This window comes from Vanessa cardui, chromosome 11, assembly GCF_905220365.1.
Source record: "Vanessa cardui chromosome 11, ilVanCard2.1, whole genome shotgun sequence".
Taxonomy (NCBI): Eukaryota; Metazoa; Arthropoda; class Insecta; order Lepidoptera; family Nymphalidae; genus Vanessa; species Vanessa cardui.
This window is the reverse complement of record NC_061133.1, coordinates 8,964,982-8,986,902: the sequence shown is the minus strand read 5'-3', so window position 1 is coordinate 8,986,902 and position 21,921 is coordinate 8,964,982. Positions and strand designations below refer to the sequence as shown.

Sequence of the window (21,921 nt, the reverse complement as noted above, 5' to 3'; positions counted from 1 at the left end):
AAAAAAAGAATTGTCAAAATCGGCCCAGCCATCTTCGAGTAATTCGGTAACATACATAAAAAATAAAAAAAAAAAAAAAAAAAAAAGGCCCCGACGAATTGAGAACCTCCTCCTTTTTTTGAAGTCGGTTAAAAACAAAGAAAATGACGTAGCGGAACAACGCAAACTTACCTTTAGCTTGTAATACTAAATTAAAATATTGGTTTAATGATAACAATGCCTATATTAGTATTAACTTTATTGATTTATATAAGACTTTGTAGAACTAGGTTATTTGTAATATGGTTATATAGACGTTATCATAGCACTACCGCTATATATCGTAAAGTGCCTGTAACTTCAAGGTAATTCAACAACGGTGTCATAAATTTAGGGTTAGGTAGCCCATGTATGCAATATGCCAATTGAAATCGTAAACCGTTTCATTAAAGATTAAAATGGTTTAAACACACATATTGCTATCTATTTGATGGTATCTTAAAGCAGGTGGAAACATTACGCCTTCAGAAAATAGAGACCACGATAGTTCACGGTAGGGCTTGGTCTGACACGCCCATCGCGTACTCATCATGATCGTAACATCGAACCGATGCTAAAGATATAGCCTGTTTTACAAAATAATTTGCGTTTACATTTAAAAAAAGAATGTTTTCTTTTTTTTAATGGTAATTTATAGTAATTTATTTTAAGACACTGATTTTCTATTTATTTCCAGACAGTTGTGTAGTAGTGTATAAATATCACAACAGACACTTTAGTTAATATTAGTTTAAAGTCAGTTTTGATAATGAAACTAATGAAGCAAAAGCTTCGTGCTTGAAAGCTTGTTTATTTCCGTCTCTAAAATTGCATCGTCAATTTATTTAAAATTTATCTGAAGATCTTACAGGTTCATTAAGATCCTTTCAACGCCGAGGACCGCCACTCTGGACGTTATCAGAAATACAAGATATATAAGTATCCTTAACCACCGCTGAATCTCAATAAGATAAGATAAATCTTATCTAATAAATCTTTTATTTTTTAACACACCTGAAGTGAATTATATTAAAATTAAATTATTACTTACATAAGCGCAATCTATCCTTTATAATTTTAGTTCAATATTTTTTTCTTTAATACGTCTGTCGTTTCAAGACTTACGGTTTATATCAAAACATAAAATTATTCATTAAAAATATTACAACGCTTCTTTAAATCTAAGAAAAGATATTCTTTTCTAAGAAATTTCATTTAGATGTTTCTTGGAATTTACATTATTGTACAAAATTTTAATTAGGTATTCCAATTAGACCGCATTTCATACCAAAATTTATAAATATTAATCATTTATAAAATATGATTAATAACTTTTTTTTTGTAGGGCGGTTCGAATTCACTACCCCCTGACGGTCAGTGGCTACCAATCCTCATAGATACTGACACTTTAAGATATATATTTTATTTCTTACGACGCCATAGCACTACTTATTTTAAAATCTACGTCGTTATTTACCCAGTGCCTGTAGTAGCAGTGACTTACTCATTCTTTAAATACAACGATATCGATTTAAAACAAACATCAATACTTGGTAGTAGTACTGTTTGTCAGTGGATTAATTATCTCGATGGTCATTGAAGGAAATGACACACTGACTCCTCTCTCTGTCAGGAGGTTTGGAACTTATTTAACAACGCTACTTCAATGCGTGATTTACCAGAAATTAAAAAAAATAGATACATGCACATTCCACGCCTCCATCCAAGCGTGGCGTAAGAGTGTGATCGTCATGTTCTTCAAAAAGGGAGACAAAACCCTGCTGAAGAACTATGGTCCCATATCCCTACTGAGCCACGTTTATTAGATGTTTTCAAGAGTGATCACGAACGGTCTTGCGCGAAGATTTGACGAATTCCAACCCCCGGAACAGGCCGGGTTTCGGACCGGATACGGCACCATAGACCACATGTGGCACATACAGTGCAGCAGGTTATACAGAAGTCCCAAGAGTATAATCGGCCCCTGTGTCTTGCATTCGTGGACTATAGAGGGCCTTTGACTCAGTTGAAATCTGGGCTGTTCTGGAGTCCCTGCAGCGTTGCCAAGTTGATTGGCAATATTGGATATATATGAGTAGATGTCTCTACGAAGCTGCCACCATGTCCGTCCGAGTACAAAATCAGGACACAAATCCCATACCATTGCATCGAGGAGTGAGACAAGGGGACGCTATTTCCCCCAAATTGTTCACTAACGCAATGGAGGATATGTACAAGACGCTGAACTGGAAAGGACGTGTCATCAACAGCAATGGCGAATATATCTCTCGCTTGAGATTGGCAGTGACATCGTCATTGTGGCAGAAATGCTGCAGGATCTACAACAAATGCTGAACGATCTGGCTTGTTCTTCTATGCGTATCGGCCTACGGATGAAGTTGGATAAAACCAAGGTTATGTTCAATGAACATGTTCTACCGGAACCGACTACGATACACGGTACCGTCCTCGAAGTTGTTCAAAAACATGTCTACCTCGGACAGACCTTGCGATTAGGTAGTAACAATCTTGAGGACGAGGTGAATAGAAGAATTCAGCTGGGTTGGGCAGCGTTTGGGAAGTTACGTGGAATCATTACATCGTCGATCCCACAGTGCCTTAAGACGAAAGTCTTCAATCAGTGCGTCCTACCCGTCATGACATACGGAGCCGAAATGTGGACACTCAAGACAAGGCTGGTCCACCAGCTTAAATTCGCTCAGCGTGCTATTGAAAGGGCTATACTCGGCGTTTCTCTAAAGGATCGCATCAGAAATGAGGTGACCCGTCAAAGAACCAAAGTCATCGACATAGCCCACCGGATTAGTAAGCTGAAGTGGCAGTGGGCTGGTCATATTTGTTGCAGAACCCACAACCGTTGGGTAAAACGCGTTCTAGAGTGGAGACCGCGTCTCGGCAAACGTAGTGTAGGACGTCCTCAGGCACGGTGGAGTGACGATTTACGCAAGGCGGCAGGCAGGAGCTGGATGCGAGTAGCCGGAGAAAGACCACAGTGGCGTGCACTTGAGGCCTATGTCCAGCAGTGGACGGGTACGGACTGATGATGATGATGATGATGATGATGATGACATACACATTTCCTCACGATGTTTTCTTTCATTCTCTCATCGCTGAGCACTAGATGACTTATAAATATAAATTAAGTACATGAAAAGTAAGTTAGGTTGGGGAAAAAGTCTTTTCGTATATAGTATGCATGAACTTGTAATAAAATCTCTTTGGCTATACCATTTGTATCTGGCTGGTTTTGGTATCATTAAAAAGTTTTAATTTTAAAGAAGGCACTTCCAAATTCAAATTAGGAATTTGTGTGATTTTCATTTGTTTTTGTTGTTGTTAAAATGAGTGAATCTAAAGAAGAAATTCGATACATTTTAAAATTTTACTATAAAAAAGGTAAAAATGCAAATCAAGCCGCGAAAAAAATTTGTGATGTTTATGGACCTAATGCAGTCTCTGTGAGAGTAGCGCAAGTTTGGTTTAAGCGTTTTCAAGCCGGAAATTTTGATATCAAAGATGCATCTCGCTCTGGTCGCCCTGTTACGGACAAAATTAATGCCATTTTTGAAAAAGTGGAGCAAGATCGGCATATTAGTAGTTACGATGTAGCTGAAGAACTGGCAATTGACCACAAAACGGTTTTGACTCATTTGAATAAAGCTGGGTACACAAAAAAGCTCGATATATGGGTGCCTCATGAACTCACTGAAAGAAACCTAATGAACCGTGTACTCATTTGTGATTCTTTATTACGACGTAATGAAACCGAACCATTTTTGAAGAAGCTGATAACTGGTGATGAAAAGTGGATCACATACGACAAGAACGTGCGAAAAAGATCGTGGTCAAAGGCCGGTCAAGCTTCACAGACTGGGGCAAAACCCGGATTAACTCGCAACAAGGTAATGCTGTGTGTATGGTGGGATTGGAAGGACATCATTCATTATGAGCTGTTAATGCCCGGCGGGACCATCGATTCAGAACTGTATTGCGATGAGATTGAAGCAAGAAATTGAGAGAAAGCGGCCAGAATTGGTCAACAGAAGGGGTGTGGTTTTTCACCATGACAACGCTAGACCTCACACATCTTTAGCCACTCAACAAAAATTACAAGAGTTTGGCTGGGAGGTATTAATGCATCCGCCGTATAGTCCTGACCTTGCACCTTCAGATTTTCATCTGTTTCGGTCTCTGCAGAATTCCTTAGGCAGTGTCAGGTTAACATCACGAGAGGACTGCCAAAACCACTTGTCGCAGTTTTTCGATCAGAAGCCCCAAAATTTTTACAGCAATGGGATCATGTCACTACCAACAAGATGGCAAAAAGTTATGGAACAAAATGGCACCTACATACTTTAGTCAAATGTAAATAAACTATAAAAAAAACTTTTTTAAATTTTCATATAAAATACGAAGAAACTTTTTCCCCAACCTATTATGTACGCGTTATAAGCTTAAAATATTGACAACTGATTTCTATAAAATGCCATTTTGATACCTGTATCATATAATTTTTATAAAGACCTCAGTCAATGTTGGAAACGAGTGCTCACCGCACTTTCCGATTTCGAGTTTCTTCTTACAGAGTACCTGTACTGGTTTTAAAGTACAGGCTGTAAGTGTACTGTCGCTTCGGTAGATTAGTTTCAGACGGGAGTATAAAACTAAAAACAAACATTACAGTTTTACAGTCCCGACGTCTGGCAAATATAACTTCAAGTGACATTTATGTGAGCGACGATCGTTTCTTTTAATTAAACTGTTACTATGTCGCTTTCGACGCTTCATTATTTTCTTGTTTGTACTTTTTTAATTTTTTGTCATCTAAGGACGAATACGTTTTTTTATATGACACTGATTACTATTCTACTAAATATAATTTTCAAATATGCTAATGCATGTTTATATGTTGAAGATAGTTGTTATGGTTTTTTTGAAATTTTTTTATCTAAGTGAATAAAGCTCCGAAAATCTCCTAATACTCCTAGTATTAGGAGATTTTAGACTTCTATATCATCATTCTGTTTCACAACTATTGACACGGCTATAAATTAACTGAAAATATCATTTTTGTTATTTACATATTATTTTAACATAACATATTGTAAATAATATATTATCCTTGCCAAAATGTAACGATTCAATTTAACAATGGCTGGCTCCATTCGTTCATTTCTAACTGTTGTGTAACATTTTTAAAATACGATTGTTTCAAACCTTATTTTTATTTCTTAATTTAAAACTTTCGTAACACAATAAAACAACATACCATGTTTAAAAATTAAAACAAAGAAGTAAATCTTTATAACTTTTCCTACATTATCTTGAAAATAATCTTCTGCCTCAAGACATAAGCAGTAATTACTTAGCAAAGCCAAGTTACCCAAATAACCAAGATATCTTTTAGATCCTTTATTGTAATACATTGCCTTTAACAAATTATTTATTTAAGCCGGGTTTGATTGGTTTCTCCACTTTTCAAAAACATTTCACTAGCATTTTCCATACACAATATTTATTTTGGGAAATAATTTATCAAACGCTCTTGTTAGCTCTGTGTTGCCACATTTTTTTCAGTATTGATGAATATTGATTACCATTTAAAAAAAACTGTTTGTATTTTTTTTAATTGTTGTGTCACAAATTCTCAACTCGTTATTCAAACTTCTTTAAAATAGTGTTCCATATACGTCGTAGTTGAAATAGTAATTGTTATAAAACATGAAAAATGTACATGTAATTAATAGCAATCTATTTTACGGGTACCGATTTGCGTCGCATACTGATTAATCGCTTAAATTTGGTTAATCCAAATAACTTAGTTCGGTAGCTTTATATTCAATATACCAATGTAACATGGTGAATGCTTAAACGAGATTTAAATAAAGAATATTTTGTTTTTTTTTTTACAATAACTAGCGACCGACCCTGGCTTCGCCCGGGTGCAATACTGATACCAAATATACAGGAATTGTTCATTTATACATCACAATACAAACTTATAAAATTAACACTGTTTTTTTTATTATATTGTCTATGTATACACAAAAACCTTCCTCTCGAATCACTCTATTAAAAAAAAATGCATCAAATCCGATGCGTTGTTAAAGATTTAAGCATACAAGGCACATAGAAAGCGACTTTGTTTTATACTATGTAGTGATGATACTCGTACGTGCATACTATTTCAGTCTCCTTTTACATATAGTAAAAATAATAATACGAGATATTCACAACTGAGGTGACCGTTAAGGCTGAAAGACATAATATATCTCAAACTGTAGCGCGACGTTTCAAACGCTGTAAATATATCCATTTTACGCTCTAATTGCGAAATTGTTCATGTGGATTTAGAACATACATTTGTGTATTTACAGGCAACAATACAACTCGCAGTTGCATTTTGAGCAGTAATATCAACGTTAACCATTTTTGTATAACAAATAAACATATCATAGTTTGATATTGTTGAAATTTATTTATTTACTTGATGTAAAATTCGATATATTAATTTTATTCCGTATCATTTATAATGTATTACAACAAAAACATAATGAAATGCAAAATCATATTTACTAGTACAACCATTATTTAAAAAACTATAATACGATACGAGCTTTTACAAACGTAATTGAAAGGTGTTAGTAGCAAAATTTAAGGCAGATTTAATGGGTGGAGTTATAGACATAAAAGTAAAGTAATAGCTTGGTAAATTTCCAATTGCTTTGGTAAGTCCTCCTCTCCCATTAAGGAGATGGTTTGGAACATATTCCACCACGCTGTTCCAATGCGGGTTGGTGGAATGGAAATGTGGCTGAATTTCGATGAAATAAGACACATGCAGGTTTCCTCACGATGTTTTCCATATATATAGTGGTGCTTGCCTGGGTTTGAATCCGAAATCATCGGTTAAGATGCACGCGTTGTAACCACTGGGCCATCTCAGCTCGGCAATTATAGAGATATATAATCTCAATCAAATCTAATCTCACTTTAAGCGAATACGAAAACGCAGCTCATATTTGTATTTGTGTTAACGGTACACTAGGGCACCACGTACTTAACCTCGTAATTAATGATGCAACTACTTACTTGAATGCTGTAAAGAGCGCTGTCGTAGAGCACGTGAAAGGTTAGAAACAGTGACAGAAGCGTTACGGAGAGGAGGGCCGCGGCGAGCTTGGGCCGCGACACTCCGACCACGAGCACGCAGTCTGCCAGCTCGCCCTCCGCCGGCCGAAATGACGACCGCGGCAACCATCTACGGAAATAAATTATTTTGCCAATATACTATAGCGCTGCTAATGCATACAATATTGACTTTAAACGGTCAAAATATTGATCCTTTTTAAAAAATATTTTTAATAATTTTATGTATGTTACAGTATTATATATATACACGGACGCACACAAATACGCAAAAAAACACACACACAGAAATTATTTGTTTTTTCATTATTTGTTCTTTACTATTTACCTACAACCACTTTATATAAAATGTATTTTGTATCTACCTAGGTGATATTTGTAACGTATTTTAAATATCTCAACTTTCGGGGAGAGGACTGTTTCTCCTTAACACAGGTTATTTAATTAGCCTAGCTAGGATAGCCAGTACTTGATCTATGTTTCTTTTGATGACCGTGTTATAATACATTGTGACTTTTGTCGTAGTTCAACCATGTAACTGTTTAATTTTGTATGGAAATAAATTATTATTTTTTTTTTTTTATTATTTATTTACACTCATATATTATTACATTTTTAAATATAAAATACAAAAATATAAAATATATTTAAAAATATAAGATACAGAGGCCAACCAGTGGCGGGAACAGGGTCCAAGCCACCGGTGGTCAGGGCTCCAGAGAGAGGAACTTCCTCACAATACGAGCCGTGCCGAGGAGTACTGCCTTCTGCATCAGGCCCTTGACCCAGCTACCCAACGAGAGCCTCTTAAGGTGTTGGTCGAGGCTCTTGGCCATTAGGCCATTCGCTGAAACAACTATCGGCACAATAACTGCTGTATCCACATCCCACATGTCGACAACCTCGTGAGCTAAGTCAAGATATTTTATTTGTTTATCTTTCTCAGCCTTCACGAGATTCTCGTCATGAGGGATGGTGATGTCAACAATTATCGTGCGGCGCTCTGACCGATCTATCACCACTATATCAGGCTTGTTGGCGACAACAGTCCTGTCAGTGATTATAGATCGGTCCCAGTACAGTGTGATATGACCATTCTCGAGAACTGGGTCGGGCACATACCTGTAGTATGGTACCTCTGATACCACAAGACCGTATCGAAGTGCAAGTTGTTGATGGATAATCTTGGCCACTTGATTATGTCTGTACAAATACTCCCCGTTAGCAAGACGAGAACAACCGGAAATAATATGTCTAAGGGATTCGCCCGGAGTGTGACACGCCCGACATATGTCCACCGTGCCATCCCTCACAATATACTTCCGGTAATTGTTCGTCATGATAACTTCGTCCATAATCGCACAGACAAAACCTTCGGTTTCACCAAATAGGTTACCGAACCGTAGCCAAGATACGGACGCCATAAAGTCCACATCGGGTCCATGAAGGGCCCGATAGAAGCGTCCGTGTAACTCCTTGCTCTTCCATACCTCCTTGCGGTTCTCAGTACTTAGTACTACAGGTTTGCGCCAGTTCTCTTTGCCTAAGGAGAGCGGAGTTAGTCCCTTGTCCATTGTAACTACATCTCGGTGCATATCCAAGTCAGTGTGGAGAAAATACTCCCTGAGTTTGTATACCTCACGGTTATGTAGGGTCTTGGCGTTTAAAAAGCCACGGCCACCACATCTCCGTGGGATGTACAATCTCATCACCGAAGACCGAGGATGATGCATTCGATATGCAGTCAGCAGGACACGGACTCTCCTATCCAAGGCGTCTAGTTCTTTTTGAGTCCACTTGAGTATGCCGAAAGAGTACATCAAGACCGGCATGACCCAACCATTGAAGGCGCGAACCTTATTGCCACCTGATAAAAGACTTTTGAGTACCTTTTTCAGGCGACCAAAGAAACGCTCCTGCAATGATTGTTTCATGTCGGTCACATTGATGCCTAACGCTTCCGACATACCCAAGTATTTGTATGATTCGTTTGCGGACAGTGACTTCAAGTTTATGGAATCTGAAAGTTGTAATCCGTCAGATTCCACAATCTCTCCTCGCTTTACATGCATAACCGCGCATTTGTCAACTCCAAATTCCATTCTAATAGAATTACTAAAAGTTTCTGTTACCTTAGGAACTCCACTAGTTGTGAATCTGAAGGTGCAAAGAGCTTTAGGTCATCCATGTAAAGTAGGTGGGATATTACTTTACCTCCTCTCCGCAAACGATAGCCCAGCCTTGAGCTCTCCAACAGAGTACTTAGAGGGTTCAAGGCTAAACAAAACCACAATGGACTCAAACTATCGCCCTGGAATATTCCCCGCTCAATCCTTATCGGTTCATCATTACTATGAATCGTTCGGCATCCTGGATAGCGAAGGACTGTCCGCCATTGTCCCATACATGATCTCAAGAAACTGCATAGAGTTGTATCTAATTTATACAACTCCAGCACCCTCAAGAGCCATGTATGCGGCACGGAATCATAGGCCTTCTTGTAATCTATCCAGCATGTCGACAGACTCTTTCGAGAACGACGAACCTGTTGGCTAATGGTCATATCAATGAGGAGTAGCTCCTTAGTGCCACGTGATCCACCCCTACATCCATTCTGAGAGACGGACAATTTATTATTATTATTATATATTGATAGAATCAGTGATAATCACTGTATGAACACGAGATGTAAGGAATAAGCATATAACGCCAAATTTCCAACGCCTTAGGGTCAATAAATCCTTCGTCGGAAAAGGTATTTGATTGTATAATAAAATTCATAAATCCAAACCATTTGTTAAAAACCATCAATAAAGAAATCATATTATGCAACACAAGATTATATAGATATATTATATATGTAACATATAGGCAGGAAATACATGATTGAATTTATCTAACATTATGTATCTCAAATGTTAGAACAGTACACTCAACGATCTACATACTGAACCGTTGATAGATTGATTTTTATACCTTATAACCCTGGAGAGGCTACCTCCCAGATATTTTAGTCAATAATTTTACATTATTTTTTTATCATAAATAACTTAATTAACCAGCTAATTGAAGTTTTATAAAATACTATTATACCGATTTTCTTATTCTTATTCAATTATTAATTATAACCTTATATATTCGTGTTTAGTTAATATACGTACTGTAGAGATGTACCGATTAATTTAAAGGACTATCTGACTAATTGATAAGTCGGTTTTACAGACACTGATTAGTCGATCGTTTAGTCGGCCTCTTGATTATAATAAAAGAAGCCAGTTAGTCGGCACCCTTTACGGACTAGTCGCCGAACAGTGGAAACTTTTTTGATGTACTGTAATTATTTGAAAATAGTAAAACGTTGCTAAAAGCTGTAAGCTATTATTAATTGTCTTTTAAAGTTGACTATCAAAGTACTTGGAATGAACTAATTAAGTATAGTTGATTTTGAATTTAATCATTTAATTACATGTTAATAAAATGTAAAACATTTAAATTGAAACCCGTATAAATGACATTTTGTCCTGAAAATGACATTTCGCCCATGAAAGAGAACGTTTCATGTGTACGTAGTACTAAGCGGGTTGACAGATATACAAAAGCCTCCAACGCAACGGTTCCCGATAACTGCTGGTTGGAAACACACGAAGCATAAACCAACCGCAAAACGTACATTTTAACCTTTTACTGTAATTAATTCCTGCTGGTAACAAACTAAACTTTTAAATTTGTTTTTAGCTTTTATGGCCTTTTATAATAATAAACAGTAACAAGCTTTTTAATATAAAATATACCTTTACATATATTAATTATGTAATACAACACTAATTAAAATTATCTATTTGACATCACATTTTTTAAATTTATAACTTTTCGATACTTTCGACAAGGATAAAATATGCTATGTTTACTTAAAAAGCTTCATTAAAAGTATATCGCCTCGCCTTATTGCCTCCACTGGTGACAAGAGGTTCGATTTTTGCCTTGAGGATCGGAAATGCGATTCAACGGAGAAATGCTGCTAGCATTCTTCACCATTCCACGCGGTCAAGATTTATACAGTATTTTTAATTCATATTTATATATATTAAAGCACCTAATGTTATTAATTGTTGTGTTTACTTACAGAATGTCAAGTGGCAAGGACTGCGAACAGCTCCTGTAGGTTGCCTCGGGTCGGTGATGTTTGGTTGGCAGAGACTGACTCATCTGCGCCCGCGACTCCATGTGTCTTCCATTTAACGTGCCCTTGTCCTTCAGTTTTCTACATTGTACTCGTGTAAAGTAATATCTTTCATGCGATAATTCCGTTTACGAACGTTAAGTTTGTTACTTGTTCTTCTTCATTTTTTGTTTGTTATATTTTGATTCTGAAACAAATCTCTGCTGTTTTTCAATATATACAATATACATAGGTACATTAATAATAATATAATTTATAGTAAATTTGACCTTAGCTTTTTATATCAATTAATAATAATTTATAATTATATGAACATTCTAAATGACCTACATATACAGTTCCAAATATTAAAAAAAAATTTACAATGTCCTAAAATGGAGAGCCTAAAAGGGCTAATATAAATACTTTAAAAATTGGCGCCATCCCAACTTCTTGAAAACATTTTACAACGTCAACTCATAAAATCTTTGGACAAAATAAACGTAGGAATAAATACGAAACTGGTTAATTGGATTTACATTCTCTAAACATTTCTTCAGCTTGAGAACGAAATTAACAGATATATATACATATAGATCATTTTTATATATCATTTATCTTTGTCACACACAACTCGAGGTCTATGGTTGGAGGTGACCACTTATAATCAATTGGACCAATGCCTTGGCCAACTTCCGACAATTAATAAATATTCGAACTAAGTCCGCTTGAATTTAACCAATTTGAATTAAAATAAAAATAATTTGTACAACGTAATGCGAAATATTATTCCAACTGAATATTTATAAGGGATACCAGTATATTTTCCAATAAATAAGAATATTGTTTTTAGAATTGCAATGTCAAAATATTTATTTTAATTCTCTATGCTTTTAAACTTTTAGTTTTATTGCAAAGCTAGCTAAATATGTACATAAACAAAGAGCTTAGTATTTTATTGGAACCGTTCTTTGTAGAACGTTTTCCAATAAATATTTTCTTAATGAGTTTGGTTTAATTAAACGTAGCATAAAGCTCGTGGCTTCGTTTATGTGGACTGTAAATATGAAATTACTTGTTATATTTTCTTTTTCTGGGAAAAAGGTTTTATATTAATCCATGATTTATGTTGTGACTGTGTGTTATTCCATCAATGTCCACTTGCTAGTGAAATTCATCGCAATGGCTCGACATATAAAAGGATTGCCTAGCCATGAATGTCGCTAGTTCGATCCTGATCTATTGCGCAAATTCTACATTTACATAAAAATATATGCCATGCCTTTAAAACGGAATTTATTATACTGGTAGGGGTTTTTTTAAGATATATTTTCTGCTTCGTTATTCATCTAGTGAAATAGGTACATATATTTTTTAAAAACACGAAACTGCAAATAGAAGCCTTATATATGTATATATAAATTTATTAAAATATATTTGTTTTTTTACATACCATGTTACATAGAACCGCACCATAACCCCTGTAACAATAGAAAATATTATTAATTACATTGATGAACTAATTAACGAGACATAAATCTACTTCAAAATGGGTAGATGCAGTAAGAACAGATCTATCTCAAACAGTACGTCGAATAGTGCGAAATGAATGAATTATAGGAAAGCAGACCCTTCTCTCAGATAGATCGATAGAGTATTAAATGGGCAGTGGCGGATTTACAAATCTGCCGCTAGATGGCTAGTGGGCTATTAAATTTTTGCCGCCCCTCCTTTTTGCAAGATTTATGATTTGTCGTCTCATTCCATCGGTTTTTTCACGTTATTAGTGTGATTATAAACTAGGTGATATTTCTGTCAGTTACTACATTATTTTCCAACCCGCTATGTAGTGACGAGTATACGGATTACGGACGTAATGTGTATACCTATAATTATAAGTATATTTTTTTAATTTCTGTTAGATAATAATAAATTTCGGCTAAATTTGCCGCCGCTCTAATTCTGCCGCCCTAGGCTCCAGCCTACTTAGCCTATTGGTAAATCCGCCACTATGCACAGGAGAGAGAAAGCTTTTCACATAATAAAATAAAAAAAATAACTGCAATTTGCCTACACATATAGTTTAGTTAAAATAATAATATTTTTCGTAAAAGCAAAGCGAAGTTGGACGCATACAGCATAACAGCATGCATACAGCAATCGGTTTTGAGGTGCTCTCCATCGTTCAACGCAGTACGTTGCCTTCTATTCCGTTTGTAGTCGCAAACAATTGTACCTCGTAAAATCTAGGTGGATTATCATTCGAGTTCTAGTTTGCTTTTAAAATTTTGTATGCGTAGGTACTTAGATATCAAAACCGTTATGTTGTTTGTATTTGAAATCGAGTTACAGGTTTTTGGCTCTATATTTAAAATAAAATAAGTAATAATATATTTTTGCTTTTTCTTATTATTACCCTTTTATTTTACGATTTGTTATTGTTAGAAATATTTCTTTATGCTAATACATTAATATTATAATTAATAATCTCATATTTTGCTTAGTTTATCCGTTTTCGTAATATACACATCAACACCGTCTAGGGATATTTTATATAAAATTCTTAAACTCAAAAAATCATATCCGGTTTTAAAATCTTTTGATGATAGACTATTTTGTAAACCTTCTTGGTAGATTCTAAATTTGAATTTGAAAAAAATAAATAAAAATAAAATTTTTACGGGACATAATGGTAGCGATGGCCGAAGGTTTTGTTTACCTACCGTCATATTAAGATATTTTTTTGTGTCCAATTTAAGTTTTATAACAAGTTATCGATTAATTTCGAGTTAAACCTATTGTGTGCATCATGCAGCGGTGCCATTTAACGAGAGAAGAAATACTAAGGGCAGGAGGCATGCTCCAAGCTGGGGCTACTCAACAGAGTATTGCAGAGGAGATTGAAACAAGACAAAACGTCATATCTAGGTTATGGTCATGCTACCGTGCCACTGGTGAAGTGACTGAAAGATATCCAGGTGGGAAGCGCATAACCAATCAACGACAAGAGATGCTTGTGCCAATAATTTAGCCCCATAGACTAAAAATGGGCCAAGAATTTACGCTCATGCACGATAGCACCCGTCCGCACACAGCGGGAGTGGTGACGAGATGGTTGTAGGAACAAAACGTATCGGTCTTAGGCTGTCCCGCTCAATCTCAGCTCAATCACCTGACCTAAACCCCATAGAGGACGCGTGGGCCATACTCCAAAGAAGGGCTTCGAGGAATTTTCCTGCAAATATTGCGACGGATGAGCCACTTTTTTGCATCTTAGTCAGACCTGGGACAATATACCACAGCAAGACTTGGATAACTTAATCCAAAGTATGAAAAATTGTTGCAGGACGTTATAAATGTCCTGGATAGTTTTACAGACTACTGTTTTTTCATATGACTGTTAAAAACAATAACTTTTCTACATTTTTGACATTTTCTTGAGACAAACATTAATTGTTAGTTTTACCATTATTTTACGTTTTTTCTTTATTTAAGGATAAAATTGTTTACGCACAATAATATGGTTTATTTTTTATTCTGGAGTATAGTCAGATAAATGGGCTTTATAAAAATATAAACATGTTGCATGTTATCTTTAATAAATGTTAAAATAATTGAGTAAATTCAAAATATCCCTAGACAATGTTGATGTGTGTAGTTTAATCGATTTTAGAACGTCATTGATATGGCTGTATAAAATAATACATGATGTTTTCCCGCGCAAACGGATTATTAAAAAAACAAGAGAGAGTCGCGCATGGAACGACATTTAATAATTATTGTAAAATTCGATTTGTTAACTTCAGGGCAATAATATAAAAAATAAATATATATACCATACATTCTTCTGGCGTGTTTATTATTATTTAAGCTTTCATTTATTTTTGTTATAAGTATCTATACTAATATTAAAATTGCTCAAAACTCTATTATAGCCAAATCACTGAACGGAATTTAATGAAATTTGGTATGTAGGAAATCTAAATTCCAATTTTAATTGGACATAGGCTACCTTTTATGACTTGCTCATTGATCTCCAACATGTACATGTTTAATAAAATAAAAACACATTAATGCTGGAAATTTCATTAGTCTGTTTATGTAACTAGACATAAAATATTAACTATCATGTATTATATCATTAAGAGCGAGTGAATTACTTAGATAACAATTATGTCTTCATTTATCCATTTTTATGTTACATCGCTACTGTTATTGCAGACGGTCGCATGTAAAGGTTTAATTTATATGTTTCATTCAACAATTTTATGACTTCGCTGTTACCATGGCAACGAATGTGTGACGTCACTTTTACAACATTAAATTCTTAAATAGTAAAGACTATTTGCCGTTTAAATATGGAACTAAAATTTACATAAATATAAAACGCTCTGATGATATCGATATCTTGTTTATGAATTGGTTATAGTTTATGATAATCAATCTCAGTTACTATGTTCAGTCATACCTCGGGTTTAGTATAATTTTATGTGATGTTAATTTTTACCGGGAAATATTCTAATATTTTATTTATCAAATTTGAAGAAAATACTTTCGCTGTTTATCTATTACTAAATATAGACACAATGCAATATTTTTTTTATTAAAAACCCCTGACAATTAAAACAAAAATAAGTTGAAATAAAACCGTATATAAACGAAAGAGACAAGAGATAGTGAGAAAAAGAAAGAGAGATAACAGGCGCCTGGAAATAATACTTTTTCCATACAATTTTTTACAGTTGACTCTATAACTAAAAAGCCACATAAAATAACTTAATTCCAAAAATTGCAATAAAATCTGTAAATTACGTACTGGAAAGTCCCAGATCCCACAGACAGATAAAGACAAAAGCTTATGACGTATAAGTACTACTCTGTGCATGGAGAATTAATAAAAGAGGTTTCAATAGATTTGCAATACAAATACCTAAATGGCAATCGTATAATCGATCGTAAAACCGAAGCAAATAAACGTTTAAACAATCGAATCTATTCCGATTTTCTACACGAAAGGTTTATTTTACAACCATTTATAGTTCATTTCATTAGCATTGAACGAAGCAGACAAGGCCAATATAACGTAGTAGATGAAATGTAGACTAAACATATCAGAAGTAAGTCAAGTTAAGTAATATCAGTAGTCAGTAAAGTAACTTGGTATTTTTGTATCAGTAAGAAAAACGGGAGGCATTTTAGATTTATTTATTGTATAAGTCTGTTAATTCGCTAAGAGAGCAGCTGTTAAATATTATTATACCTTGTTTATTCCTTAATAAAAATTACATAAATTGATGTCCAGTAGAATTCTTAAAGCTAAAATCGATAAGTTTAAAAATCAATAATAAGAAATCAACACGAAATAATATTAATAAAATCCAAATAAAAAACAAATATTACAAGTAAAATAAATCACTATTATTAAATACCTCTTCATAGATTAAAGTCGTCCATTCATCTCCATCTATAGCTATTTTCATCCAGTCCCACTGTTTTCAGTATTACATCCAACCACCTCTACCTCTTTTTTCTCATGTTGTTTATATATAATATATCTTATCTTGGTTCTGACATCAGTCATCTCGCACACACTATGACAATTTGAAAGCACGAGTGTCGCTCTTACTAATGCACATCGATAATTTAGCGTGGCGGGGCGCGATTTTGCTAGTTTAATTAAGATTATAGAAATCTACCGAATCCATCAATTGTAATTCAACATTTATCTAAGATAGAATAGAATAAAAGATTTTTTTAACATCAAAATAACATCAGCAAAATAAACTTTTATATTAAATTGAAAGCCGTCTATGACTAATAATAACAGCTATAAATTTTTGCTAAATAAAGTAATTATAATATTCATAATAAATACTCGAGAAAGGATTACATGCTAATGTTGACTGAGGGCTAACAGCATTTAAGAAAATCTTTCCTAGTGTGCATCTACGTCGCGAAAGTCACTCTGACAGTAACTGTGTTTAACTGTGGTGATAAGCTTATATTACATTTTATAAATGGTCTAAATTATTTTTTGCATTTTTCTCCCTGTTTTGGATTTTAATGCTATCGCTGTCGCTGACGCCAAAACCATACCATAAACACATTAAAATATAACGTATAGTTTAAAATACTTTTCGTCAAAAAATAGCATTTTACATATAAAATGCTATTTTTTGACGAATTAAGTTATTTCAAATAAACATTTAATAATTTTCTATTATTGGTCCTAATCAGGTACATATTCAAAAACACGTTACATATTTAAACTATTATAAATAGATAAGTAGGATAGTATCTAATTGTTACATATAATTATTCAAATAAACCTATTTGCAAAGTTTCAAATCGATACGGAAGTTAGAACTGGGTCAAAATATAATAACTAGATTAGTTTACATAATTACTTTGTTACGAGTTCATTCAAAAGCAACATATTATAAGTACTAAAAATACTTGATTTGCAAATTTGAAAAGCAATAACTAAACTTCCTTTTTATGAAGATTTGTGTGCTATTTTTATAATTATTATTTATGACTTACGTCATTTTAATAACAAATACTTTCTTTCATTCTTATGATAAAGTTTTAACACAGCTCTCCATTTAAGATAGTTTGTCGAGAGCTCTTACTTTAAAAGTTTATCCGCTAGACAATTCTATCCAGTTAATCTAGATTTTTTTTCATGAGTAATGATTCCGTAAAGCAGAATTTTTAAAGTAGACCAAGTAACCAAAAAGCTGAGAGAAAACCTATAAATAATATAAGCATGGTGTAACGTAACCGAAGGCCTCTAATTTTAAGGTGTACCGAAGAGTTATTTTCAGATTCGGTTATGTATATCTTTTTAATTTTAGATCTATAGGTGCTTAGCTAGCTTAGTTTTAACTTATAATTTTCTGTCACCACAGAAATATTTAGTATTACTGTATTCCAGTTAGGATGAGTGAGCCAGTGTAACAACAGGCACAAGGAAAATAACATCATAGTTCTCAGGGTTGTTAGCGCATTTCTGATGCAAGTTATTAATATTGCATACAGCAGCAGTCTATAGACCGCTTACCACCAGGTGGCCTATTTGCACGTACACGACACCACATATCGTTAAAATAATACTAAATTAATATATTAAGAAAGTAAATAAGAGCGCGCGCATCATGTTGTAACGAACGGTTCGTTACAAAAAGAAAACCAAAAGATATAAATGAATTGTGTGAATAAAATTATCAAAAAAGAAATGATGAATACAGGTGGATAAAGGGAAGTTACGATGTTTAGATGCATAGATAATTAATTTTGAGAAACCTACGATGTCTAATCTAGTAACGATAAATTCATTGTTTTATATAAAAACAAATTTATTGATAAAAATATATAATAGTCAAATTAAGATATTTTTTCTAATATCACATTTAACATAATTATGTAGATTTTCAAGTACTTAACAGATTCAACAACTGCCTACACGATCTATCCAACTAGGATTACTTGTGGTAGAGTACTTAGAGGATTGATATTTCGTATAACCATGTTCTTATTTGAAAGGTGTGTTACACCAGTCAGTTACAGGAAAAATATCGCCTTAGATTACACGGTCGATGGGGCATTAAAGCCAGAAAGGATGGCTTAATCTTTTCAGATTACAGTGGTATCTATGGGCGATGGTTACTTACTTTGACCCATATGTCGGTTTACCTTGCTTTTTATTCTACTTATAAATCAAACGAAATGATAAATCCACATTTAATAATTAATTTGTTAAGTAAACATACAAACATTTTTACTTGGTGGTAGTGCTTTGTACAAGCCCGCCTGGGTAGGTACAACCCACTCATCAGATATTCTACCGCTTAACAATAGTACGCAGTATTGTTGTGTTCCGGTTTGCAGGGTGAGTGAGCCAGTGTAACTGCAGGCACAAGGGACATAGCATCTTAGTTCCCAAGGTTGGTTGGTAGCGCATTGACGATGTAAGGAATAGTTAATATTTCTCACAGCGTCATTGTCTATGGGTGATGTTTACCATCAGGTGGCCCAAATGCTCGTCCGCCAACATATTCCATAAAAAAATATTTAGAGAAAATAATTTAATAATAATAATCATCTTCTCTTTTCGTCCGGTGCTCCCGATATATGTGTCGGAGTCGGTATTTGATCTGGTTGGACCCTCTAAGAGTCTCATTTAATATTTTACCCACAAGTGGCCGGTCTCTACTTCCTTTTTTGTTTTGATGGCAACAATGTGACGATATATTCTTTACTTGTTTCAAGTCTTTTGACGTATCCTTAACATGTCATATAGTTTGCAATAATTTTGATTTACGATTAGTTTTGCTTTAAAGCTCATATCACACGTCACCAACAAAACATCTTCATTTGAAAGCGTGTTGATAAAAATAATAATGATGAATAATGATACGCTTATCTTTTTGTACATTATCTTTAACGTTCGCTGAACGAATGCTCGAAACTCTGCTATTGATAATAAATTATCAGCTACAACATTGCAAAGATATTAATCACAGATTAATTCAGCCATTGTTACCAGTTAACAATAGATCCGAATCAGACAATGGGCAGAGATGTTTCCCTTATCTGTGTACAATATTTACGATCTTGCGAACTTTCCATAAATAATACCTATTACGGTTCTTTTTTTAAGAGATACCGTTAAATGTACAACTTCATCTCGAAAGAAATTAATTATTCCACTCTATGTTATATTATATTTACCATTCGCGCCACAACAATTCAGATAAGATTATATCAAAAGAGAATTAAATATGAACGGTAGCTTATCCCTTAAAGAGATTACTTCCGGAAATTCTTTATTAAATTTTTGTTGTATTTATATTTAACAGTGTTTCAATTTGCAGTGTAATTTAATTGTTGCATAACATTAATTGATGTTGAAGTTTTTTTTTTCGAAATCTACAATCTATTCATCTTTACAATTAGTTCTTTTGAACGATAGCTGTATATGTGTTAGTGGTTTTGTATAAAATTAAAACACTCCACCGCTAATCGGTAATTTTGGGCAGGACTCAAAAAATATTTATACTCAACTCATTAAATGTAACAAATAATATTTAAATAACCTATATATAATCTTATGAATAATACTTCAATTATAAAATATGAGATATTCAACCATTACACTTTACAATAGTATCTTCGTTTGCGTAAAAAAATCTTTCTTTATCAGCCTTAAATGGGTTTTTCTTCAAAATGAACACAGCATTCATGTTTTCCTGGTAATTAAGGAGCTCTAATCAATCCAATTACTTCGCTAAAAGAAGAAAATTTATCTTTATAGCATTGTAATTTAAATGATTGTTATGTTATCAAATTATAATTTATTTTCAATTACTTTCTTGGTGGTTGGACTTTGTGGTAGAGTTTCGTCCAATGTAGGAATGTACCTAAATGTAAGTGAGTCAATTGAAATGTAGGAAATGGCTAATTTGTATTCTGGACATAATTATAAATACTATATAATAATGTAAGAATAAATAAATGCTGCTGAGGTAGTAGCGGAGTGGGAGACGCTTTTCCCGAATGCACCCCTTCCTGGATTTGCAGAAAGGCAGCGTGCTTGGGACGATGTGGGGTACAAGTCTTAGCTCGACCGGCTGGTCAGTGCAGCTGGTGGAGTGGATCTGGCCAGACTAAAAGCGGTGTCGAGGGCGGAGTTTGGAGCTTGGTTGCAGGCTTTGCCTTCCCCCTACCTTGGAACTCTTCTCGACAGTGACTCTTTGAGAGAGGGGATTTGACAGTCACTCCGGGTCCTACCTGGCGCAGAGGTTGTCCATTGACGTACAGCGTGGAAATGCAGCCTGCATTATGGGCAGCTTTGCGTCGAGTACGAACCAGGAGAGACTATTTTAAATTTGACTATGTAATATAACGACTGTATATTATATTCAATTATTATTGTATTTGTAATTTAATATTAGTTATTTTTTATATACAGATTAATAATATAAATAATTCTATGCTTAAAAAAAATATGTATATATATTGCTATACGTTTTTAAGCAGAGGCGCGTTCTCATTATAATTACAATTTTAAATACTCTATTTCTATATACATATACGACACGACATATTACTAGAATACAAAAATTTACTTTAAATTTATTTATTAAACAATTCACTCTCATGTCAAAAACAAACGTTTTACGGGAATATTACTCAATCCAAAATTATACATAAAAAGCAAGAATCATCTGAAATTAAAATGGTGGAAAAGTAACTGTTGAATTTCTTACCAGTTCTTCTCGGTAGAATCTACCTTCCGAACCGGTAACAGCGTTGCATAAATTTCAACACAGTAACATAATTATTGAAAAGACCTTTAATGACTTAAATAAAGAATACTTTAATTTTAATTTTGTCCTTTTTTCAATGTGATAATGTGTATTTCACATTAATTATGTCTGTTTTAATAACTGAGTTACACATTAAGCCTTTCACTGAGCTTAACCCTTTATATTCTTGTAGTTTTTAATATCGAGGCCGTCTGTCCATAGGCGAAGGTTAGGTCAAGGGGAATGCACTAGTGTATTTATATG

General features: G+C 34.1%; 1 protein-coding gene across 1 annotated transcript in view; it reads right to left on the bottom strand.

The window, feature by feature from the left end:
* The window catches only part of LOC124533905 (heparan sulfate glucosamine 3-O-sulfotransferase 1), a 54,000-nt gene that overhangs the window by 11,060 nt on the left and 21,019 nt on the right, over nucleotides 1-21,921 (bottom strand). The window contains exons 2-4 of the mRNA XM_047109481.1: nucleotides 12,801-12,828; nucleotides 11,312-11,555; nucleotides 7,132-7,300 (exon numbers count right to left, since the gene is read on the bottom strand). Coding sequence (XP_046965437.1) covers nucleotides 7,132-7,300; nucleotides 11,312-11,412 — 270 coding nt within the window. The 5' untranslated portion in view covers nucleotides 11,413-11,555; nucleotides 12,801-12,828. The remainder of the gene's footprint in view (nucleotides 1-7,131; nucleotides 7,301-11,311; nucleotides 11,556-12,800; nucleotides 12,829-21,921) is intronic.